The 27,202-nt window shown below is 35.5% G+C and overlaps 1 protein-coding gene across 2 annotated transcripts in view; it reads left to right on the top strand.

The window, feature by feature from the left end:
* Positions 1-27,202, top strand: part of LOC123316860 (TATA-binding protein-associated factor 172) — a 71,279-nt gene that overhangs the window by 1,335 nt on the left and 42,742 nt on the right. For both annotated transcript variants that reach the window (XM_044903121.1, XM_044903122.1), the window contains exons 3-8: positions 864-1,105; positions 3,477-3,614; positions 7,709-8,235; positions 14,971-15,244; positions 17,862-18,148; positions 25,044-25,470. In XM_044903121.1, the coding sequence (XP_044759056.1) occupies positions 864-1,105; positions 3,477-3,614; positions 7,709-8,235; positions 14,971-15,244; positions 17,862-18,148; positions 25,044-25,470 (1,895 nt within the window). The remainder of the gene's footprint in view (positions 1-863; positions 1,106-3,476; positions 3,615-7,708; positions 8,236-14,970; positions 15,245-17,861; positions 18,149-25,043; positions 25,471-27,202) is intronic.

Here is a 27,202-nt window from a genome sequence, read left to right as displayed (position 1 = left end):
TGAGTCTAAAATGTTCCTTAATCCTGTTAAAATATCTCTCTCACCCTATTCTGTTCAGGATTGATTTTGTGGAATATATTATAAATTATTCAATGATATTCCCAATATTGTCACATCTTATAGTTTCAATATCTGCCCTGAATTTGGCTTCTGGAATTTTGAAGAAGTCTTGGAATATTTCAAGTTGAAACTTGAGTAACTATTTGAAAAATGTGAGAAGTGATCTAGGAATCAGATTATTTCTACAAATCTCTTTACTGATATTGTAAGTGAAGAAAAAGGGCAAACTATTATGCTATTGCCACCAAGGCTCCTAACACCATAGTTATAATAATGTCAAACTCTTATTCCTCTGTTTATTTTATTTATTTTATAAACCTGGAAATTACATGAATCTTGTATTAGCAATTTAATGCTTGAGTGTAGGCCTGAAATCTTTTGAAAACAAAATCACAAAAAAGGAAAGAAAAATAATATTATGCAACCACAATTCGCTCAGAAGGAGAAACACCCCTCAATATCAATTGTTATTGTCATTTCAATACCAACCTGTACCTCTAATTGATTTGGCATTAAATTGAAAAGTCTCACATCTACAAAGTAGTTAACTTATCTATTTTGTGATGTTTGGCATTAGAAAAACTTTGTTACTACTTCCATCTTTTTCCTCATAAAATTATACATGAGGGGTTCCATTTTGAACAGTTGTTCCACGCTTAGGGGAGGAGGGTTTCTGTTACTGTTGTGATTTTATAGATTATCAGTGGATGAAATAAATATGTTGAAATGAATGTTTTTAAGGATTTGGTTACTGTTTATTACTCAAAATCTTATTTAATATCGATCTTTTTCAATTTTTCAAGGTTGGATAGACTCTTTGTCTTATTGGAGACCGGAAGCTCTGCAGTGACGAGATCAGCAGCAGCTAAGCAACTGGGAGAGGTTCAAAAATTACATCCACATGAGTTGAACACCCTTTTGTCCAGAATTGGCACATATTTGAAGTCCAACTCCTGGGAAACAAGAATAGCTGCTTCAGAGGCTGTTAGAGCCATTGTAACTAATGTTCCTCAGTGGGATCCACACCCAAATGATGATATACCTGGTATTAACCTTTTCTTATTAGGGCTGTGTCGATCACGATCGATCGAATCGTTTGGATTCGATCGTAACCCGTGCGGGAGTGATCGAGTCACCGATCTCGAAATGACTCAATCATTTCGATCATTCGGTCATATTCGAGTTCGAGCCGCCTGCGCCTTCTGGACACGAGCATTACTACAGAATTCGACTGACTGAAGTGACTGACAACATTAAATGACTATTTTCTCAATAGATTGTTCATTTGACAAAAGATGGCAACTTTCAGTTTCCCTCTATAGATGGATTGGTTATTTTGGCATTGGTTGTAGGGTGTATCGCGTATCGATGGTTGTCTATTCAAGAATAGGTATTGTAGCCTGACAGAGTCGAGATCGAAAGATCGAATGCGAGGCGACGCGATGGAAAAGATCGAAATGATCGAATGATTGAATTGTATCTTAAAGAACCCATAAGGATCGATTGTGAATTATGGAGTTGGAAGCGATAGATTAATTGGACAAGTACATATAAATATAAAAGCTGGGAAATTTCTCATTAAGCGGAATTGAAGAGAAACTTTTCGGAAGAAATGAAATTCTACTAATTTAATGATAACAGAAACCTATTGATTTAGGACGACGAAATTTTTGGCCACATTCAGGCCGAAAATGCTAGACCATTTAATTACGATCTTCTATCACAAAAATACATCTTTAATTAGAAAAATTAATTTCCTGAGTCGATCTTTAAACTCGAAACTCAATAAAATTTTAACAGGCTCGATAGTCGGTGAATGAGTCAATGCCATATAACAAAATCGGGTTTTATGATCGAATGATCGAATTAGGTGTATGATAATTGATAAAATATCAATTGTAAATATATTTCATATATAAAAAACCCGTTAAAATCATTTCTGACCACAATCTAGAACCCACTCTTTTCATTTCTGAGCCCGATCACATTTGAACAGGCTTGATACACGATAAATGAGTTAATTTAGCATATTTGGGTTCTGTGATCGAAATGATCGAATCTTTTGACCCGATCCCTGAGCCGGTGGGTCGCGATCGACCCGGGTTACGAAAATACCCTGATCGACACAGCCCAATTTTTATCATAGTGGTGTTTCGGTTTGGTTTGGCTTCTGTAACAATGATGCAAGATCAACAAGAAACTTCTTTACTTGCTTTTGCCGGGTGTCTGGATTTAAGTTGTATTAACCTGTAATGTGAGGTACAATTTTGGTTACATAAGAAGTGACGTGGAGTCTCACAGCTCTTGCCCAAAATTTCTAACCATGTCAAATATGAGATTTTATTTTCGAAAAGCAACTCCTTATGTGTTTATTCGTTATTTAAGAACATGCTGGTTGTTAAGATTACAAGTAAATAGACTTGTGACAAATAATAATTATAAAGGCCTTTTCAAAGGGAAGTGATTTGAAAAATAATATACTTATCTAAAAATCAACCGGCTAATTGAATGAAGCTTTCGGATTTGTCAAGAGTAATATAAATACATTTGATTTTTGAAAACAAAATAAATTTTTGAGGCACTGACAAACAAGAAAACGAAATAGTTCAAAATATAGACAAATTTCAGAGTCTGGGAGACTCCACCTAACCGGTTACAGGTTAATATTGATTTCTGAAAGTGGCTAGGATTTCAAAATTTTTGGAGTTAATAATTTAATATCTCTCTTATAATGCATTATATCATCTTTTTTCCTGACAATGTTCTTTTACACCGCTGTCAACCATTTTTATAGTAGTTTTTTTTTTCGTGAAATTATAATCACTTTACTGGAGTAAGTCCTTGAGTGTATAGCATAAAGGAAGAGCTTGATTTAGTTCGATATGAATGCGTCATCAGCGTAGTGTATGTTTCTTCGAAATTTTGTCTGCCACATAATTATGGAAACTTCTATAGTAATGAACCCTTGTAATTAGATAGTGTTAGTATATTTGTGGCTGATTTGCCTTAAAAAAACATAATGAAATGAATTTCATACCAAGGTCAGAAACATCGCTATCGAAGAGTTGAATCGGTACTACTTATGTGTTCGTGATTCGTGCTAACCTTCTGTTGACTGTCATTATTGTCAAACTGACCTAGACTTGTTTACATTTGCCTTTGGTAAATGTCATAAATCACAATTCTCTGGGGCTTTTTGTAGGCTTTTCTTATCTGGCTTCCGGGTCGAAAGTATTTGCTGGTCACGCTTCGGTTATTCGTCTTTTGTTTGGCATTTTTCGCGGTTCTGAAGATGCAGCGGTTCGCTCTCTAAATCAGCAGATTTTTTCCTCTCACCTTCCCCCACCCATTTCTCAGGAAATCATTATTTACCGATTAACATTAGGTATATAATATAAAATCAATATTCTTTATAGATTCCGAACTTGGCCAGAATCCATCTACTGTGGGAAGACTCAGATTCTCTCAGTTCAATATTCTCAAAGTATTGGACAACAGTAAATCACTCATGGCATCGGAGGGTACAGAATTTGACATAGAGGAAAATAAAACAGGTCAGTTTTCTATTATATATTTATTTTCAATGTACATATTTTCATATTCAGTAAATATACTTAAATAATTCCTAAAAATAATTCCATTCAATAATCTCTATTGGAAACTACGATAAACAAATAAAAATAAAGTTTAGGTGTATGCTACATAAATAATAGTGAATTAAACATTATTTTGTCAAGTTATGTTCATTGAAAATTAATGCACTATTAAAATTCAATTCTTGAAGGGAATAATAGAAGATTAAATTTAAACACACTTTTCTGCAACTGGGTATGGTTCAGACTCCCTCTAAATTTAAACACACTTTTCTGCAACTGGGTATGGTTCAGACTCTCCCTCACTCCCTCTCTCTCAACCTCTCTCGCATTACTCAAGAGCTTATCGAGTTGAAAATCTTTAGTAAAAAGTACAGGGTCTTTGTCCTACTTCAAAACTACTTGAACTAAGCTGGTGAATTGCAACCCTTAAGAAATATTTCCAGCTCAAGCGTTAATCGTACGATAAATGGAATGGAATATTTAGGAATAAATGAAATATCCTGAAATACACTGCTGAAAAATTGGAGTAGATATTGGGAAGAAACTAACTTTTTGCACTTGAATCAAATTTTCTGCATTGTACATACAATATGGAAAGGCGTATGTTTGCATATTTCACACACAAACACACAAAATATGGTCCTCAATGCAATTAATGACGTAATTAAAAAAAATTAAAAGAATCTAATTTCATAAAACTGTTTCTTCTATCTGTTTGAAACTAATTTCTTGTAAGTGTTTGATATTTTCTTTTGTGGTCCGCATTTGCGATAATGGCCTATTGCAACCAGTGATTGCAACTCATGTAGTGTTGTGTAGTATCATATCAGGATATTAACGTCCTTTCAGAAGAATCTCAACTTGAACAATTAGTGTCTCTTTCAGGTCAGAATTAATCAAATAACTAAAAAAACAGTTTCTATAAAAAATCTTCATTTCTGTATATCCGAATATACAGGGTGTCCCAAAACTACGTCACACCACGATAGAATAGACCAAATATTGTCGAATGACGCCAACATTAGTTCAGCGAAAATATACCGTTTCCAAAAAAAACCTAACCTGAAATTACCGATTTTCCAACTATCTTTTTCAATCACAGGGCCAATTTGTGATTAAAGATAGCTTTTTCCACCCATATTAATCCTAGATTAATTTATTATCACCACTATAGAGGGTTTATTCTGAGTGATTAAAATTGGTTTTTGAATAACTACTTAAAATAATTTTACTTAGGGGTGATAATACAGGGTGACAATTTGAAAACTTGCCAGGCCAATTATGTCTCGACTAATTATTCTATAAACGGTACATTAATAACGCAGAGCTACTGTTGGTGTCACTCGATAGTATTTGCTCTACTCTATCGTGGTTTGACGTTTGATTCACTAGTTTTGGAATACCTTGTATAATTTCATAAAAACAACCCACAGATATACAGGGTGTTTCATTGGGAAACGGAAATACTTAACATTTATTGATGAAATATCAAAGCTCTTTAATCCATAATTATTTTAACATTACTTAGTAATCATTTATTACATTGGTTTTCCTTTCTATAGCTGCAGACCATTTCAGATTGTAGTTTTAGTTACTCTCTCCCTCTCGTCATTTCCAGAAAAAATTAAGGCCATGTATGTAAATAACTGATTATGTTATGTTATTGCTTGGAGATTGTTTTTGAATGTTTCAGTGAAAGAATTGTGATGAATAAGATTGATTTCATTTTTGTTAAAGCAATTATGAGGGTACATACATGTTTTCGAAATAAAAAAAATAACAAAACAAACATATATCAAGGTACCCTGATTTTAATCCCGTGGATTATTATGTCTGGGGTTACATGAAATCACTAGTAACTAGTATATTCCCCTGAGATTAATAGGTTCTCGGAATCAGCTTATTATAAAAATACAAGAAGCGAGACAGAAAATAAAGAATATTCCGAATTTTTTTTTTTTTTTTAGTATCGTTTATTGCTTTTTTACAATCTACTTCACAGGGAGTATTAAGTAAAACAAATGAAAGTAATAGTCGTGGAAGTGAGGTGCCCACTGGCACCAGCACTTATTTATTGATGCTGTAGTAGGTCTTCAGGCCAGAATTTTTTTAGTCTTCGGTTGGGTGGTCCATTCCTGTACAGATTTTCGATATGGTCATTTGTGTGGCCCGTTATTCGGTTTTGGTAGTTGGTGGCAACTGTTTTGATTTCTTTGCTTATAAACGGTATTTGAAGGTCTTCATGTAGGGTTTTGTTGCTTACGTACCAAGGAGCATTTACCATAGAACGGAGAGTTTTTGACTGGAATCTTTGTATTATGTTGATTCTTGATGATTTCGCACAACCCCAAAGTTGCAGGCCATACGTCCAAATGGGTTTCAGCATTACTTTGTACAGTAATACCTTGTTGTTGACGGAAAGTTTAGATTTTCTCCCCAGTAGCCAGTACATCTGTCTGGATTTGATGTCTAGTTGTTTTCTCTGTTTGTATGTGCTTTTCCCAAGTGAGTCGTCGATCCAAGTGCAAGCCAAGGTAGTTTACATTGTTCTTAACTGGTAGAGGTAATCCATCAATTGCCACTGGGGGACAATTGCTTTGGCGAGTTGTGAACGTCACTTGAACTGATTTGGAGTGGTTCATTTTGAGTCTCCATTTTTTGTACCAAGAGTTCAGTTTGTTCAGATGGTTCTGCATGTTAGTTGATGAGATGATTGGGTTTTCGTCTACTGAGAGAACAGCGACATCATCCGCAAAGGCGGCCACGGTCGTGGAATTACTAACTGGCAGATCGTACGTGTATAAGAGGTAGAGCAAAGGACCTAGAACACTACCTTGTGGTACTCCAGATCTTATAGGGTAATGGTCTGACGTGGCGTCGTTGAACCTCACTGAAAAATATCTTTCTGTTAGATAAGAACTCAAAAGGAGGAAGTAGTTGTGGTTCAGGGTACATTTGATCTTAAATTTCAGTCCTGTGTGCCACACCTTGTCGAAGGCCTGCGCTATGTCGAGGAATACTCCAGTACAGTATTGTTTATCTTCGAGAGTTTTAGCAATAGTGTTGACTATTCTGTGGGCTTGGTGAATAGTGGACATGTTCTCCCTGAAGCCGAATTGGTAGTTGGGAAGAATATTTGCCAGATTGTGCTCTTCGCGAATTCTTTCGAGTAGTAGTCTCTTGAATATTTTACTGGGTATGGGTAGCAAGCTGATGGGTCTATATGATGTTGCCTCTTCTGGGGGTTTACCATTCTTGTGTATCATTATGATGTTGGCGTATTTCCATATGACAGGGAAGTAGCACAATTGCAGAATGCGATTATAAATCGTGGTGAGGAAAGCAATTGGAATATTCCGAATGTAATTCCGAAATCAGTTCGGGATGTTCTGGAGTGAACAAGGAAATGCTGGACCAAAATTTGATGCATTTTATGTAAATTTTTCTTCAAATTTTGTATTTATGTTTTATTCATTTTTTTATTTTGAAGACATGTTCATAATTGTTTCAACAAAAATGAAATCGGCCTAATGTATTTCAATTCTTTCAGTGAAACATTCAATAACAATATCTGGTTATTGCATGATACATCTGACCTTTGCATAAGAAACACGTTTGCCAAATATAAAGAAAATATACCGGGTGCTTTGTCTGATATGGCCTCAGGAAGAAACGAGCAAAATTCATAAATTATCCTGTATCTTGATAACTCTTAAATTTTATTTAGGTACCCCCCTTTTTTTTTCACATCTGAAAATCTTGTTTTTTGATTAAGTAATTTGATTTGTCGAACTTGTTGAACTTCTCACGAAAATCCTCTACATTTTCGGTCCAAACAAGAGGGAGTGTTATAATAATACATAATGGCAAAAATTAAGATTAAAAAAAAAACTAGCAGAAATATTCAATAAAATTGAAGGGGGACGTATTTTCAAACACACAAGAGATCTGACAGAGCACCTCTAGTGACTGAATATAAAACTCTGATAACATAGAAGTTTATACAAACAATTGGATAACTATTTGCTTCTCAACGAGAGTTTAATTTCTAGGTGTCGATATGAAAGAGAAATTAGCAAGACAAAGACAGATGTTGAATAAAAAGTTAGGTTTAACTGATGCCGCAAAGATCGGTATAGATGTTTCCGGTCTGTTCACTAATGAAGATTTAGTAATAAAGATGGAACCCTTGAAGATGACTGACGATAAAAAACCTCTACAAGAATTCATAAGTACTGTTAGCGATAGCCTCAGTTGCCGTGAAAGGAATAGAGCGAAAAGAAAAGCACGACAAGCCGTTACTAAACGATCTCGAGATGTGGTCGAAGAAAATTCAGCGAATGGAGAGGAATCTGAAAAGAAAAAAATCAAAGTGGAAACTACAGAGGAAACTAACGAGTGTCTTTCCGAAGCAGGAGATTCTATGGATTGGCCTCTGGAATGGTTTTGCGATCAGTTGAGCCAGGATTTGTTTAGTTCTAGTTGGGAGTCTAGACATGGTGCTGCCACCGCTCTCAGGGAAATAATTGCAGTTCATGGTAGAGGAGCTGGGAAATCAATGAACCTCACGTCCAAACAGGTAAATTTTCAATTGTTCAGTAAACTGATTTTCACATCAATCCGATTTAATTGATTTTCACTTGGAACATAGATACAAGGAATGGAAAATAAACATTTGTTGTTGTCCAAAGACTGGAGTGAGATAGTTGCTTAGTGTCACCAATCACGATTGAGATACTTGAATCTGACATCATTGTCACGTCAATTTTCCGTACAAAAAGGTAGGAGTTATATAAATTCATTTATTTTACGCCACTGCCTTAGTGTCGCGCTAGACAGAGAAGCATCGAATGTTTGTACTACAACAAATACATTCATAGCACGTCAATGTCCATTCCATGTATTTATTTTCTAAGGATTTTCACATCAATTCGATTTAACTGATTTGACATCATTGAAGATTTTTAATTCAATCAATTGTATCATCGTGTACTGCAGAATTCCATTCATTTCTGATTAATATTAGTAATTATCTTTTCATAACAGTTTTCTTAATAGTAGGCCATGAGATCCATCTTTTCGATAGATGTACTTTTACGGACTAATTTGCCTTAAAAAACCATAATGAAATTAATTTTATAAATACCGAGATCAACACTGCTCTTCTCTTTATGAGTCGAATCTGTGCTACCCACCCCTATCTGTGATTAGTGCTATGTTATTTGAATGAGGAAGATTTTCACGTGATACTTTCTGATTGGTCGAAACCAAAGCACTTTCTATACTCTAGATAAATTTTTCAACTTTTTCTTAAGCCTTTTCCATGTATTTCGTGGTCGTTTTAAGGGATGAAAGTGTTAACTTGAGAAAATTCGGTTTTTCGTGATCCGGCATAGGCGGTCTGTTGTGAGCTGAATGAGGAGCTTTTGCGATAATTCGTGAAAAAGAGAGTGGAAAAAATTATTTGTCACTCGATTTTGGGACACTTTTTGATGGCGTAGAAACTCGATTCAGACCTCTACGGATAGCTCGTCTCTTTCTGCTTTAACCCGATACTCAACACCCCCAAATTGTTCATTTTTACCTCTCCCTTTATCGCTTACTTCAAAACGTCTATGGTCCTTCGAAATTAGTATAACAAAAAACGTCTAAGCCCCTTGTAGGTCGACACCTTTTCAGGTAGATCAGCGTATAAAATCATAACAATTAAATTCAAAAATACCAAGGCCAATAATAATCTTTTATGTGTCTGATAGATGTGAAACACCCGATCTGTGAACGGTTCTACAGAACAAGAGTTTTTTTTAACAGCAGGTGAAACTGGTGAAAATAATTCTGTCGAAATTCTAGAGGTTGTAGAGCTCAGCCACCTTGAATGTGTTATATAGACAATTTTTGGTGAAATGACTTATTTTGATGGCCTGTACCCGGAGTAACACAGTACTCGTCTTCATATCAAACATTTCAGTAGTGCCCGCGGCACTTGACGGCGTAGTGCGTGTTGACATTGTTTACTATGCAGCAACTCATAAATGCTTGTGCAACGCGGTAAAGAATGACTGAACCAATGCTCCTTCTACCCAGAAATATCCTACCACGACTCAGCATAGGCAGGTGTTCGGACTGTTCAGGCTTAGTAATTATTTTAATATGGATACGCGCCCATTCTCGAGGCATTGTTTACCGCTTCAAAACTCAATATTGAGCGCTTATGCTGGCCTCCCACAAGGCGTTTTTCGGGACTTTCGAGAAGACGGCATAGAAATATGCCCAGTAAAAGTCCCCGTGTGTGGCCGACCGGCAGCAACATTCGGCTTCCACGACAGCTGAGAACTTCTTGACTCGGGCGCTCGATTTCAAGTGCCCGTGTTAGTGGTCAAAGGTCGCCCGGCATTTTCGTAGTACCGACAGTCAATGCTCGAACTTGAAATCCTGAGTAGTTACGCGAAAATGACTGACAAGTTTCATCGAATAATAAACGCAGAAAATTTTCAACGTATTAGTAAAGCCCGTTTGCAACAGCTGAGAATACTCTACCGAATTTTGGTAAGAAAACGGCAGAGATTATTTTGTATACAACTAAACAGTGAATCCTACCGAAAGTGCGTATGTAACGGTAAAGAATTCTCTAGAGAATTCTCGGCTGTTGCAAACGGGCTTAAAATAACATCCAAAAATAAAACGGTTGATATGGCATAGATAACTTAATGGCAAGAAAAAATTCAATAAAAAATAATTATGACACCCTCTGACTTAGGTATTTTTACGCACGTTTCAAAAATATCTCACTCTTCAGCCAACATCAGTGAGCCGAAGAAAAATTAGACGTGGTTTGGCGCAAAACATATTCAAGCTGGTACGCCATTCAAAAAAGAAAGGCCAAACAATCCTAAAAGACAAAGATCTTTAAAGGTGAATATTTATTTTTACAAATCAAATGCAAATTCACATGGCAATGCACATTAGTAATATACTCTAGAGGACTTTGCATTTAATGTAGTTTTTTGTATTTTAGTGTGTTTCAATAAATTGTTTTTATGGATATTTACAATATTTTACTATTGTTATTTTTATGTGTATCATAAGTATTCACTATACATTTTTTTTTATTTCAATGTGATTTAGTAAACTATTTTTGGCGAATAGTATATTCTGTTTTTTTTAATAAACGCGAATTGCAAAATTGCGATAAGGAAGCAAATTTGAACTTGGTTGGGAGTGAAGCGCGGTAAACAATGTCTCAAGAATTCATTCATTGCTGAGTCACGTTACCGAGAATATATCTATAAAAAGACTATCGGTGCGATCAAACTTATAATTTCTTAGGGCTACTTGAGACTGTGTGCCCTCCTGTGACTGAAGAGACCCAATCGTGACCTACAGATCCTTCCGCACTCCTGGCATCGATAGTCACCAACCAGATCTGGCCGCCGCTGTATTCTTCTCAAGTCTCCATTATAACTGTGGACCAAAGACCTCCACTGTGATCTGTCTAACGCTAGTTGTTCCCCGTTATGATTGGCATTAACTGATTTTAGGGATTGATGCAGTAAATCCTTGAACCGCTTGTACTGGCCTCCTGGTTTCCGAGCTTCCTCTGTGAATTCGCCATACAGAGCTATTTTGGGGAGTCTTGTGTCTTGCATCCTCAGAATGTGGGCGCTCCATCTGAGTCGGGCTGAGTTACTTGAGTCTCAATTGTTATACAACTCGCGCGCTGCAAGACTCTTGCATTTGAAACTTTGTGGAACCATCTTATGTGCAATATTTGTCTTAGATGACATTGTTGCGTTTGTTCCAGCTGTTTAATAGTATTTAATGTGTCGCCTGTAGAGAGTCCAGCTCTTGCTTCCGTAAAGAAGCGCTGTAAACAGCTGTCTTGGTCTTCAGATTGAGGTCGTGATTTCGAAACACTCTCTCCTTTAGCTTCCAGAATGCCGTGATGCTGAATGGATACGGTTGTGTATTTCCGTGTCCAGGTTAGCCCAAGTATTTATGAAGCTTCCCAAGTATTTGAACTGCTCGACCTGTTCTAGAGTTTCATTGTCCAGACTGATATCTGTTTGAACTGAAGGTTTCCTGGCGGACTTATCAGGATTTTGGTTTGTCAATATTGAGTCTAAGGCCTAGAGCTTCGTATATGCTTGTAGGTGTCCAACATTATCTGTATGTATGCTTATCGCTAGCAGAGGATCTCTGCTAGCGATAAGTGCACAGTCGTCCGAGTCGTTATTTCGATTCAACACCTGAGAGTAATGCTATCTTCTTCTATCATCAGATAGGATAACACCATGAACATCTCTTTTGGGGAAGTTAGCTTTTCTGCTTGGGCCATAAACAATTTTAAAACGCCTGTGGTCATGGTTATCGGCGTAAGCTTGAATTTACCAAGCTTTTTCTCTTCACCAGCTATCCTTGATTTTTCATTGTAATTGCATTTTTCATTGCTTTGTATTTTAATTCCAAAAGGGGTGCGATATGAGTTTCGCTGCGGCGAACCAGTCTGTGGATTTTCGGGAGTGTTCTGTGCCGAGTATTTTTTTGGTCTTTTTGGTGGTGTAAGACTATCTTTGACGGCAGCTGTGAATCTTTCTGTAGTAGAAACGTTTTGTAGTTTGGAGATTTGAAGGCGCTCTCTTAGGGACTTGCGTTGGTATTTTGGGAGCATTGAGATCTTTATTCTTGAAATTACCAACCTATGATGAGTCCAGCATTCCAGATCCGCTCTGGGTTTAGTGACCAACACCTCATTGAGATCTCTTCTTCTTACGATTACATAATAATAATAAATTTATTTGATCCATTAAGACACTAGATACACAGTGTATAGGACATGTCAGGCTAAAAACTAAAGCAACTAAGGAGTCGTACAAATATTCATCTACATATAGAGTAAAAACCTTTTTTTACAAGAAGGTTCTTAATTACATTCTTGATCAGTTTAGAATTTAATTTTTTTACAGAGGCTGGTTGATGATTGTACAATTTCATGCTTGTATATGAAGGACTGCATTCAAATCTGTGTGTTCTATGCTTCGGAAATGAAAACGTCTCAGAGTTCCTCGTCTCATACTTATGATGATCTGACAATTTTAACCATTTATAGTAGAGAGTATGCCAATGCTCTGATCGTGGGTGGCGCCAGGTCCCCCTTGAATTGGGTCTCGTAATAAAAAAGGTGTTCGTTATACACAGATTGTGTTCTGCACAAAGAGCCATCAGACGTTCTTCATTCGAATTGGTGCTGTCTGTGCCGTGTTTACCTATTATTCCTGGCCACAGTTCTCAGTCTTGACATCTACCGACTCTGGCGTTGAAGTCTCCAAGGAGAATAATTCGTTCCCCTTTTGGGATATTACTTGATGTAGCAACTAATGTTTCGCAGAAAGTGTCCCTTTAAGTTGTCAGAGGAGTTCAGAGTGGGTTGCGTATACTGCAATGTTGTTCACAAACGTGTTATTTGCTGCAGGACAGCATAGGGTCATTATACGTTCTGAGATGCCAACTGGATTTTGGGTTAGTTTGGCGGCCAAATTTCAACATGATCTACATATCATGGCTATTTTAAAATGAACAGGAAATTAGTTCGATCACATCCTGAATAAAATTTCGCTATTGATACAAAAAACAATACTACATTCAAAGAAGTTATCACACTAGATTAAAACCGGCGATTGACTGAGCGGAATTGAGTGGTTGCTTATTCATATAAGACTCAGTCCCGTTCAGTTTAACCACATCCGCAAAATATTCTCTAGAAGAATACGGTGACCGATAGTGTGAAATAGTCCATATAAAACACATTTTAATATATTCTGGCGCGGCTGAGCTGAACCGAGACGGTCGGATAAACTGGCCTTTCTCCTATAGCACCCTGCACAGAAACGCCGTTCTCGTAGTTTTACCACTTATTCGCTTCGAGCATTGATAAAACAACCGAGCAAAACGAACTAAAGAACACGAACCTTTTACATTTACTTCTTCAACCACTTTTCCCGTTCGGTCAGTTTACTATCGGGTTTTGCTATTTTTTTATTTTCCAATGTTTTATGGCAGTTCTATCTGTTATCTCATCTCTTAATCATGTTTGTTTATTAGAATGGGATTGTATATTCTCCTTTTTGACCTCTTGGATGAATATTTGCAAGTTTCGAATTCAAAAAATAGAAAAAAAGATTGGATTGGACTTACTGATGAAGAATTAAATTCGGTTAGGGCTAAAGATTTTGGATCATCTGAAAATTTTTTCTCAACATTTGAGAAAATACGGATACATGGATGGAATTGGAAGTCAGTGAGTGAGCAGTTGTGCTGTTATAAAAATCCGTTTGTACCGACTTATTTAAGACAGGATTAACGTTAATTCGGCAATTGCTATGGTAACTGCTATGGAAATCAGATAAATAATCAAGTATTAACGTTAATCTCGCCTTAAATAAGTCGGTCCACAAGGCCGTAAATGAAATGAAATATGGGACATGCTATTGGCTGTATTCGGGTTCGGCTTTCTGACAGTCCGAGAATTGTTCTAGAACTGCGCAAAACTGTTGCGCCCTAGTATTTAATCCTCTGCGCAGTTCTAGAACCATTCTCGGACTGTCCGAAAGCCGAACACGAAAACAGCTATTGTCTTCGTCTGGGTTTCGATCTGAAGGGGATTGAATCGGTTCTCTTTTCATACTGGGTGGCGCTTGTATTACTCGATAGTACTCAGTAACGTCTGCCAGTATTGCATAAGAGTCCGTCAATTCTAAACTTTTTTCCATCGGAGAAGAAGGTGCGTCGCTCTGAGGAGGTCAAATGAGACCGAAACCATGGTCATCATCTGCTTTTATTCGGTGGAACGTTCTCCATTCAGTGGCCCTGACGATGGCAAATTGGCTAGTTCAACTCAGATCGTAGCACTTGGTGATATTTATATCAGCGGGTGGTGTGTATCTTGATTAATTCTTATTATTCCTAAATAAAATTCTTTAACTCAGGAACTATTATCTATGTGCCGCTTATAAATCATTTTGCACGACCCTCAAACCAAGAGGTAGTTTTCAATTTGATCGCATCTGCATTTTTAGAAGTATCTGTTCGTATTCTTACAGCCTTGGACGAGCTTTTTACGTAGATGGGTGACCGCTCTGATTATGAATTTGAACAAATTTACATTAACTTCTTACTTAACTGTCAGAATTCTTACTTAACGTCAGTGCCATTTAAATTTTCTCATTATTCGTTTTTGACTAGATAATGGAAGTTCCCAGATTGAGAAAATGTTGTAAAAGTTGAAATCGAAGAGCCTCAATTTTTTCTTTTGTTTCAGATGTTTGAATCTCATAAGATATGGCTGGAAGATATGGCGATAAGACTACTTTGTGTGCTGGCATTGGACCGATTCGGTGATTTTGTTTCTGATGCTGTAGTCGCCCCTGTTAGAGAAACGTGTGCACAAACTCTTTCAGCAGTTCTCAAACTTATGACAACTGACAGTTGTTTGGAAGCCCTACAGGTACTTTTACAACTTTTGGATTACAAGGAATGGGAGGCTAGACATGGAGGATTACTAGGATTGAAGTACTTGTTAGCTGTGAAAGAAGGTATGCCATATTAAAACTACAGAGTGTCACACGAATTCCGTTCGTTGAAATATTTTTGGAAAGAAATCGAAATTCACTCTTGTAATGTCGGAGTTGAGTTTTGACTAGAGAATCACTTCATATAAATTATGTATTTGAGATACTTCCGGTTCCATAAGTGACAGCACCTTTCATTTTTCAAATGGGGAGCCATATATTTTATCAGAAAAATTGTTTCCTCATAAAATTCTGTGTTTGAATGAAAAAATTACGAACTTTTGACAGAAAATTGATTTTCAACGTGAATCTACGAAAACAAATCTGGAAATGGTGCTTCGCCGAAACACGAATAATTAAGTTTTTCCATTGAAAAATTGAAAATTTTCGGCTTTCGTTTGGAATAAGAGTAATAGTTTTGTCAGAATTACGAATCATGATTCAGGAGGTTACAAAATCGTTATTAAAGTTGGCAATTATAATGTTGCCAGAAATAAGTTTTCAGAAGGAAATCTCGAAAATTGAGCTTAATGAACCTGAACTCCATCATCTATAGTCGATGATAAAAGAAGATCGCTGTATCATAGCGACAGTGAAAGTGCAAAAATAGTCCCAAGTTAATTTTCCGACTAAAATGAAGTTTTGACTTCAACTGGTAAACTCACGCACCTTCCTGACCCAAAAAAATTATTCAGAAACAGTAATACATAATCAAAAAATATTATGTATTTCTAAATCAATTGAGAATAAAGAATAGTCTTCGGCTATTTATGCTGGAGTTCAAGTTCATTAAGCTCAATTTCTCTTCTGAAAGTCGAATTCGGCAACATTTTTATGTATTACTATGTAATTACTCTAGGGTGTCTTGTTGTGCGACATTAAAATGAAATAATTAAATAATTTATGACGGTATGCAAATCTTGACGAGTCGTATATAGAGGATTTGCTATCCTGGACGGTATGTCCATTTGTTTTTCAAACAAATAACTAATTTTGAAGAAAAAGTTGGCAGCTTTTTCTGAAAAACTCGACAACTATATATATAAAAACTTGTTAACAAAAAAAATAACACGAAAGTACTGGGCTAACTTTTTTCCAAAAGATTAATTTCTCGAAAACAAGCAGATTTTTTTTTTTTCAAATTTCAACGGCACAAGTTAGCCCACATGTAGCACAGTATTTTTCTTTCGTTAAGAAAAAACTATAGTGCTGGGTTAACTTTTTCCAAATTCAGTGATTTCCTGGAAAATCCGACTAATTTTCGAGAAAATATTTACGGCACAAATCAACAAATGCAGAACAAATTTTTCCACTTATTTTCGAATCCTGACAAAAATTTCAACGGCACAAACCTAGCAACGGCTCTGTTATGCCCTTGGAACATAGATACAAGGAATGGAAAATAAACATTTGTTGTTGTCCAAAGACTGGAGTGGGATTTACCCCGGGTTTCATAAAGCTTGATCGGGGAATCAACGCTTGATTGACGAATAGACGTCAATTTGTTTTCAATCGATAATTCAGTCATGATCATTCAGAATATCATTCTCACATAAAATTATGATGTTCATACGCCCACTCAATTAGTCTCAATTGCTACTTCTTCAATATATTCAGAAATAAAAAAGTTTCAGTGATTTCGTTTTGGAAATTTAGTGACTGTCAAATTGTTGATCGGACAATCAAAGTTTTATGAAACCCGCTATTAGTGTCGCCAATCACAATTGAGATAGTTGAATCTGACATCATTGTCACGTCAATTTTCCGTACAAAAAGGTAGGAGTTATATAAATTTATTTATTTTACACCACTGCCTTAGTGTCGCGCGAGAAGCATCGAATGTTTGTACCACAACAAATACATTCATAGCACGTCAATGTCCATTCCATTGAAAGCGAAATATATATATGAAAATTCATAAAAAGAAAATGCGATCAACTCGGATGACTTATCCAACAACGAACAGCTCAAAATCCCAGCTCCCAGCCAAGACCCTAGGCTGTGGGAAATGTACTCAACTTTTGGTTCAAATGCGGTATTGAAAACACAGACTAAATCCGCTAGCGAAAATAACAAAGCGAACATAATGCGGAATATTGAAGGGAACAAATAGCGTGTGATATGCGATGAAAATTCAGAATAATTTCGAAGAAGCCAAATTCACTATTTGAAGCGGAAAGCGTACATCGAATGGAATGAAAAAAATAAACCTAATTTGTTTTGGGGCGGATTATGCCTGATGATGAAAAGTCACCAATGTCGACATAGTTTGGGCGAGCTTTAAATATTTAGCAATTCTTCAGTTTCAAATTTATTCTTACAACAAAAGGGACCGAACAGGCGCAAAACAGTACAAACCTAGCACTACTCAGCACAAAAATTTTTTTTGTAAATCGAAAAGTGCTGGGCCAAGTTCATACACATTTCAAACAACGCACAATTTTATTAGGAATCCAATTCGTGTGACACCCCGTATGTTATCCTATTGATAATAAGAATTATATTGAGTCCATCAGTATTTTATTTTGATTATGTTTGATAAAATAAGAATCAAAGTATCTGGTCAATTTATGATAATCTTTACATACTTACATTACAAATTTCCAATACATATTAGGCAGTAATAATGTTTCAATTTCAGATATCATCAATTTATTACTGCCACAATCTTTTCAATATATTTTGAACGGATTGTCGGACCCGGTCGATGATGTTGGGGCCGTGGCAGCTTCATCTTTGATTCCTGTTACTGGGAAACTAATAGAATTGGTTCCAGCGTCTGTGCCACATGTAGTTGACAAACTGTGGGATCTTCTTGCGGAGCAAGATGAACTAGCAGCTGCTTGTAACAGTTTCATGGGTTTATTGGCGTCAATTTTGAATCAGCCCAAAGCTCAAGCACTACTACCACCACAAAATCTGAGTAATGTAAGTTTCACCAGAGGGGTAAATATTCGTAGATAGTTTAGTTTTAGAAGTCAATCAAAATGGAAATTTTGTGGAATCTACGGGGTATCTATCCCAAATTCGATATACCATGAGAGGATCTTGAAACAGCAAAATAGTTGCCATGATCTCGGAACTCTTTTTTAAGAAACAAAGAATGGTGAAAATAACGACGCATGTCAGCACAAATTTTTTACAATCATTTTCGAAAAGAAAAACTAAAGACTAGGCAACCTTTTTTTTCATTTCGCCTTTCCATGAAAGTAGAATAAAATTGATTGGCCAACAGACTTACTCAATTGCTTTCTCAATTTGGGGATAGTGATCCGGGATACCTAAACATGCTACTTAAAGAGACTAAAAACCAGAAGCATAAAAGGGACCGACAAGTGGGCAACAAAATGAAAAAAATTATTGATTAATTTTTTGTACATTTTTTAAGTTCAATCATAAAATAAATTTTTTCTGTGAGCCCCACATATGCATGTTATTTCACCCCGGTTGACTTCGATGCTCTCGTCTCCAGCTTTTCCAGTAATTTTTCATTTTGATTTATAACAATCAATGGTTAACTTCTTTCCTAAAAAATGAAGGAATGATTCAGTTGAAATCTGATCAGTGCTTATTCAAGAAGAAAAATAATAACCTATATTTGGCAATCCATGTAGATGATGGAATGATGGTTGATCAAAATGATGAAATACAAAATTTTATAAAAAAAATTGAGTCAAGAATTTGAAATAGTTATAACAGATTTTAAAAATTATTTGGGCATGGAAATAAAGAAAAATGAAGATGGAATACAACTATGTCAAGCTGAATATGCTAAGAAAATTTTGAACAAATTCTGAATGGATAAAGCGAAACCAATGAAAACCCCTCTCGTTGTTCAAGGACATGCAGAAGATGAAGGTTCTTGTGAAAATCTAGAGTGTGAAAATGAAGAAATCAAGCAACTGAAAATTGAAGTGCAATATCTTAAAATGTTAATAGAAGAAATGAGAGATAAGAACAGGGTTTTAAATCAGAATAATTCGTTGTTGTTGGATAGAGTGAAAGACCTAACAAAAAACAGTGTAAACATTCCTGAAAAAAGAGAAATTCAAAGATCTCTTATCGCCAGGGAAGATTTACCATATCTAACACGCACCAGTACAGCGATTGCGCCAAATTATGCGCACGTCGCAAAGGGAAGTCGAAGTGGAACACAAACCAAGAACACAGAACCGAACGAAAAGGGTGTCGATGTCAAGCTCAAGTATGACATTCGATACCAAAACAAACAAACATATGAACGCCAGGACGAATCATGTTTATCGTGGAATGAATCAGCTACAATTGAAAATAGAAATGAAATAAATAGAAAATCACTTCGGGAAACATCAGAATTGGGCAAAAGTAAACAAACCAACCAAATTGGTAATATGATAATGAGAAACTGCTGTTGATGATCAAAGAACGCGGGATGGTGATTTCACTGAAGTCAGAAATAAGAGAAGATCAAGAAACAAAGCACCACCTAAAAATATTGGAACAGGTCAAGAAGATAATGGTTTTTCCGGAAATGAAAGAAAAGTATGGCTCTATATTTACCGAGTTAGTAGAAGCACATCAGATGAGATGATCAGAGAATATTTAACAAAGAAAAGTGGATTTCAACAATCGAAAATAATGGTTAAGGAGATTCCTTCACAAGAACCAAGGTTGAAGAGATTTATGGTATCTGCACCTCTGGAAAAGAAAGATGAAATGTATCAGCCTGAATTCTGGCCATCGGGAGTTGGTATCAAAAGGTTCGATTTTAAAAGACACAATGAATTTCTGAAGAATAATGCTGATTTTTTATAAATACAGAGACAAATAAAACGGAAACAACAACTGCAGAGAAGAGAGGCTGTGATAAGATAACTATTTTTCATCAAAATCTTAGGTCAATTGGAAACTCTGTAGAACAAATTGAGGACATCATCAACACTAATGAAGATATCAAGATCTTATGCTTATCAGAACATTGGAAATCGGAGGAAGAATTGAAAAACCATAACTTCCCAGGCTTCATACTTAAGGCCCAATTTAGCAGAGAACATGGTGGAGTAGCGATCTATGTTCACCATGATTTGAAAAGTAAAAGAAGAAAAGATATAAACCAGGTTTCAGTAAAGGGCTACTTTGAATGTGCGGGTATCGAACTTCAAATTGGAAAAGACAAATTAGTGTGTATGGTGGTCTATAATGATGGAAATACTGACATTTTAACTGAAAGATTAGACATGCTTCTTACTAATTTTGAAAGGGAAAATGCTCAAGTAATATTAACAGGAGATTTCAACATTAATCTTTTTGAGGAATCTCAAAGAAAAACGGAGTGGCTTACACTTCTGAGTTCCCATAACATTAAACGTACAATATTTGAGGCAACAAGAATAACTAGTTCAACAGCAACTTGTATAGATGGTATTTTCACCAACCTAACCATACCTTATTCTACACATGTCCAGCATGGTCACATTTCTGATCACTCAGCACAGACTATAACTGTTATGGCTCCAAGAACTGAAAGAATTTTCATTTGGAAAAGACTATATTCGGCACAAAATCTGGAGAAACTAAGAACAAATTTGAGCACCCAAAACTGGTCATTTTTGCTAGGTATAGATGATGTTAATGAGCAATTCAACCGGTTTCACAACATTTTTCTACAGCATTTAAATCAAGCTTGTCCGCTCAAAAAGTTTCCAATACACAGGAAACATAAGCATAAGAACCCTAGCACAAAGCAGAAGCAAATGAAAGATAAATTAGACATTCTCTTAGTATGTAGTAGAACAGATAGCAGTTTTCAAGATCAGTACAATAAAGCCAAATATGAATATGACAAGATACTTCTACAAAATAAAAGAGATGCATATCAAGAGATAATAGAGAGATCAGACAACAAAAACAAGGCAATATGGTCAGTTGTAAACTCCATCAAAACTGATTCTGAAAAAAATTTTTTCCCTATGAAAGGCAATCTTCTGGAGATCTCGAACAAACTCAACAAGTACTTTACAAACCATGATATAACAAAAAACAACCCATTTAAAAATCAAATAGAAAGAATTAAAACTCACATTAATGAATCAATGTATTTGAAACCTGTTAGTCTACAAGAACTTGAAAATATCATAAAATCTTTGAAAAATAAACAGACAAGTGGAGTTGATGGTGTGTCCAACTACATTATAAAGCAGACGTCGATTGAGATTTTGGAGCCTCTAGGAATAGTGCTGAATAATTCCATAAAGAAAGGAGTATTTCCCGACAGACTGAAGCAAGCCATAGTTAGACCCATTTTCAAGAAGGGAGATGTGAATGAGTTTGGAAACTACAGACCAATCAGTATTTTACCATCCTTTTCAAAAGTATTTGAGCGGGCCATTTGTAATCAGATAATGGCTTTCCTCATGAAGAACAGAATATTCACCAAAAATCAACATGGTTATTTGAAAGGAAAATCAATCCAAACTGCAATTTTCAACTTCGTAAGGAAAATAACAGATGCCTTTGAAAATGGAGAGCTGGCCCTGGGTCTATTTCTGGATCTATCGAAGGCTTATGATTGCCTCGATGTTGATAAGCTCTTGCACAAACTGGAAAGCTATGGAATTATAGGACCAACACTGAATTGGATAATATCATATTTCAGGAAACGTACTCAGCTGGTGGAGATATTTTCAGATGGAGATAGGATAAGATCAGATACAGAAGAATTGAAACTTGGAGTGCCACAGGGAAGCATTGCAGGACCGCTTTTTTTCATAGTATACCTGAATGATTACTACTTGAATTTTCATTGGAGTGAGGATAAAGTTGATGTTGAGGACTATGTCGATGACAAGAATCTGCTTGTGATAGAATCTTTGTGGCCAGATCTCAAGATATTAGCAGAAGAAGTCCTACAATATAGTGAAGAATGGTTTGCTAAAAACAACATGGTGTTGAATAAGAACAAAACTAACTTGGTTTTATTCCACCCTCCAAATTCCAAGTTGGAGGTTCCCAAGCATATGACTCTGAATTGTAGCAAGTATGAAACTTCACAGAGCACCAGATTCTTAGGCCTACCATCGATGAGGAACTGAATTGGAAACAACATATAGAACATCTGAGTAAGAAAATAGGACCATCCATTTATGCATTCAGGGTAATTGCCAAATATCTGAACACAAGAGTACTAAAGTCAGTCTATCATGCAACCATTGAAGCAAAGCTGAGATTTGGTATTGTTTTCTATGGTTCAGGAAATGTTTCATCTTTGTTTATACTGCAGAAGAGAGCGATAAGGATAATGGAAAATTTGAAGCCCAGAGAATCATGTAGAGGACAATTCAAGAAGAATGGCATACTAACAGTGTATGCATTGTATATACAGGAATGTTTAATATTCGTTCATAAAAATAAAGATCTGTTTTTCCAACATTTTAATCTCAAGAAGTACCATAACACAAGAACATTGGCATTCAATCTGCCAAAATATAATCTGTCTACTACGCAAAGGCAAACAGAGTATAGGTGTCTGAAACTTTTTAATAAATTGCCTAGGGATATACAAAGGATAGAAACGCTTAAACTTTTCAAGAAAGAAATTTTCAAGCTGCTGCTGAATATGGAACCATATAACATGGGGGAGTTTTTTGGAGGACATTAATCCTATTTTTTTAACTGACACTATTTCATTTCTTTTCTTGTTTTGTAAACATGAACTGTTTTGAAATAAAGAGCTATTATTATTATTATTATTATTATTATTAATAAATTTCAATACAATGAAGCAATAGGGAGTTTGCTGTATTTGACATGTAAAACAAGACCAGATATATCTTATGCAGTAAATTATGAAAGTCGAGCAATGAAGATTTTCAGAATGTGAAAAGAACAATGAGATATTTGAGAGGAACTATTAACACAGCAATTCATTACTATTCGAAAAGAACAGAAGACAATATAAAAATACAAGCTTATTGCGATGCAGATTATGCTGGTGATAAAAGAGACAGAAAAAGTACAACAGGATATGTAATCATGTTTGCTGGTGGACCAATATCATGGTGCTCGAGAAAACAGAGTATTGTGGCTTTATCAACTACAGAAGCGGAGTACATCGCTGCTGCAGAGTGCTGCAAAGAAGTCAAATATCTAAAAACAGTCATAGAAGAATTATTGAACACAGATATGCAAGTCATAATGCATGTCGATAATCAAAGCGCAATAAAACTGATTAAATCTGGACAAATGAGTCGCAATAGTAAACATATAGATGTACGTTATCATTTCATTAGTGAACAATTCAAAGAAGGATGGTTTCAAATAAAATATTGCAGTACAGAAGAACAAGTTGCTGATATCATGACAAAACCTCTGATGAGTACCAAGTTTGATTACTTCAAGAGAAAGATTGTATTCGCCATTATTATGAATTGAGGAAATTTGTTTCTATTTCAATAATTTTATATTTGAGTATTTTGTCATTAAGGAAGAGTGTTGAATTAGATTCGATAATGACAAAATATAAATCAAGTAGGAATTTTGGTCAGCTTTCAGAAAAAGATCAAGTTTGCTTTTTGACATCTGTCAATAAAAAAAATATATAAAAATAAATGTTGCTGAATAAACAGAGTTACGAACTTGTGAATCTCTTTTATTAAATACAGAGTGAAGCAAATATTAAAATATAACATCAAGAACATACCTACATCATCTCATTGAAAGTTTACTTAATTCGACCCTGTTCTATCCGCCATATTGGTCCCAGACTTCGCCACGCCTAGTGGTTTTTTTCTAACACTATTGAATCTCATAGCGTCTCCTCTCTATTCTATCTCGATGGTTTACCATCATATAACATATATTTTGGTATTCAGAATGCTGTATACATTTCATTTTGAATGACGATTTCGTATTCGCTGTTTTCTGTGTTTAGTTAATCGTTTGATTGATTGGATTTGTTTTACATTAGTAACTTTACATTAATATTTCCTTCGGAGTTCATCCAAATTGACGTCCATATTTTTGTTTACTTTTTGGATGTTTATATTTGGGAGATTTGTGCAGACACATGTGTTGTCTGTGGAATTCCCTTTATGTGTAATCTACGCGATTAGCTATTGCAGAAGTTAATGAAAATTTTTCGGATGGAAATGTCATTTTATTTGGGTTGTTGGTGTTGGCGGATTAGGATTTTTGCTTCTTTTTCTTTTAATGTCATCATCTTGAACCTTAACTTAAGAACTTTATAAAAAATTTTGAATCAAATTCGTAGGATGTCTCAAGAAACAACCGTACGTTGCAGATGCTACACATGCAATGATAATGTTGAAAACTCGAACAAGTCACAGACTGAACGATACGCTTTTGAAAACTCGAACAAGTCACAGACTGAACGATACGCTTCCTTCTTTGTTTACGAATAAAAGAATCAACATGCCAAGTTACATACCAAGGATCTGAACCAGTCGTCAGATGTCAATTGAAAAGACACTTGTTATACGTGGAATAAAGATAGACTGGATTGATGATCGGGATGGAAATGAAAAATTCTTTTAATCAAATTATATAATAATATGCGGTGTTTAGGTGTTCTATTTCGGTCCTCTTATGTGAAAAATTTAGACAGAAAAATAACTTATCATTAACATCAAAAGGATTCTGCTTGGTTCCGCCTGAGCGGCGCAACTTGAAATTTATACACCTCACCTCATTATAAAATCAATTCCATGCTTAAACATGGTTTGAGAATTCAATTTTCATAAAATAATAATAAAACTGTGGATACGGCCATAAATGTTTTCATTTTTAATTGTTATCATGTTGAACTAATATTTTTCTGAATTTGCAGGTTGTTCCTCGATTATGGCCATTTTTGAGTCACAGCACTTCGTCAGTTCGAAAAGCAACTCTCCAAACTCTAAACACATTGACGGAGGTGGTACCATCAGAAGGCACAATCATACCTTGGGATGCTCTTCTGCTTCAGGAAGCATTACGTCATGTGTTTCAAAGAGTTGTAGTAGAACCACTGTCAGATGTTAGAGAAGTAGCAGAAAAAGTTTGGATGAATCTCGTGAAGAATTCTGGCTTAGTAGAACTGTTACATGCTGCCTGCCCTTTTATAACAGTATGGCTAGTTTTGAGTATGCAGGTTACCAAATTTCCAATCGATAGTGCACTGTTAATATTTGCAACGACTCATAAAAAGAAGAGTCATATCGAGGGAATGCATGCATATGACAGTAATGTAGTGGTGCCAAAATGGTACATAGGCGGTAAGTTGTTACAACAATAATCAACTACTATAATGAATCATATATATGCCTATAATGTGTGGGACACATGAGCTCAATCATGTGTATATAATAAGTTTAATTCTCTTTGATCTTGAATTTAACGATTTTATGATGGTTAAATCGGCTCTTCACCCCACCAATCATGTTGAATTTCTCACCTAGCGCTTCATATCACAATATGATTCTGATTTCCCATTGAGAAGCTATTATCAACAGGAAATTCTCCCTATTTTACTTATAACTGCGAATAAAAGTTTTAATTTAATGATTGTGGGTTTCATTAATGAATTTTTCAAATTCGCTGCAGAAACTGTCCAAATTCATTTCAAATATAGGCGTTTTAAATATCGGTTCCAATTTTTTTGTAGATTCTTTATGATCAAATTTTGCCCATCAATTTAAAGTTCTAATCATGATAAATATGACAAACTATGGATCACTCCCGCAATTCGCTTGGCAAATCGTAATTTGAATAATCTGTATTGGTCATATAATGACATGAAATGCCAATCCACTTATAATATTTATAGGAAAGCTAAATCTTCATACAACCCTTTAATTGAGGAAACAAAATCTAGTTATTACTATAACTCGGTTGAAACATCTGACAACAGAAATAAAAGTGTTAAGTATCGTGAATACTCAAACTGGCACAATGAGCAAAAACTGCAAGCCTATTCAGTTGATTATTGATGGTACATCTTTGTTGACCCAGAATATCTGGCGGTTATATTTGTTGAATATCTTTCCTCAGTAACTGAAAATGCCCTGAGCGAATATTGTAGTCAGTGCTTGTCTAGTGCTTGCACTACCTCTTCTATTTTAAATTTTGATTTCTTTTTTCGGTCAGTTTTGGACCACGCAGTGATCAATGTAGTGAATTCGTTGAACGATAACAAGTCTGCGGGAATTGACAATATTTCTGCTCGTCTATTGAAAAAGATAGGAGCAGAAATCGCACCTCATTTTGCTCATATCATCAATATATCAGTAAGTTCAGGCGTATTTCCTAATCTTTTGAAAAAGGCCATAGTTTTTCAAATTCATAAAAAAAATGATATTCATGATATTGCTGATTACAGACCAATATCTGTTCTCAGTGTTGTGTTTTTTCTTATGAACACAGTAGTTTAAAATTATTTAGAAAGACGAGGGCGATGTATGATATATTTCTGAAACGGTAAAAAAATGGCGATTTTTTCTAAGTTATTTCAAACTATTCTTTTCATAAGGACAAACACAACTTCATATTTTAGCTCACAAAATAAACCTGTAGGATAAAAAACATAATACGTCACTGGCTTGCTACCAAAAAAGTGTCTGTATAATGTTTTCATTTGAAAATCCCAGCACAAACAGAAACGGAGATAATGACCAATGTTGAAATCGGCCAAATTTAAATTTTCGCCTATAACTCTAAAACAAAAGAAGATAGAGGAATGCAGTTGAGGCATTATTAGTTTCTCGAAAAAAGACGACATGAAAGGCACATTCATTTTCCTCTGTTTCGTTGGGTTAAAAAGTTGTAGTTCAGGTATCACCAATTTTGCCCATCCTGTACATTGCGGACACCTGTAATCAGTGTTGCTGATTCAAAGAATTCATAAAATTTGGATAAACGCCCACATGTGTGATAACAATACGAACAGCTTCTTCGTTAAATGAAAAATAGCGGCATGGAAACTAGGCAAATATAAAATGCAATTAATCC

This window comes from Coccinella septempunctata, chromosome 7, assembly GCF_907165205.1.
Source record: "Coccinella septempunctata chromosome 7, icCocSept1.1, whole genome shotgun sequence".
Classification (NCBI taxonomy): domain Eukaryota; kingdom Metazoa; phylum Arthropoda; class Insecta; order Coleoptera; family Coccinellidae; genus Coccinella; species Coccinella septempunctata.
Note: the sequence above shows the minus strand (reverse complement) of the source record. Positions and strands in the feature narration are given on the sequence as shown.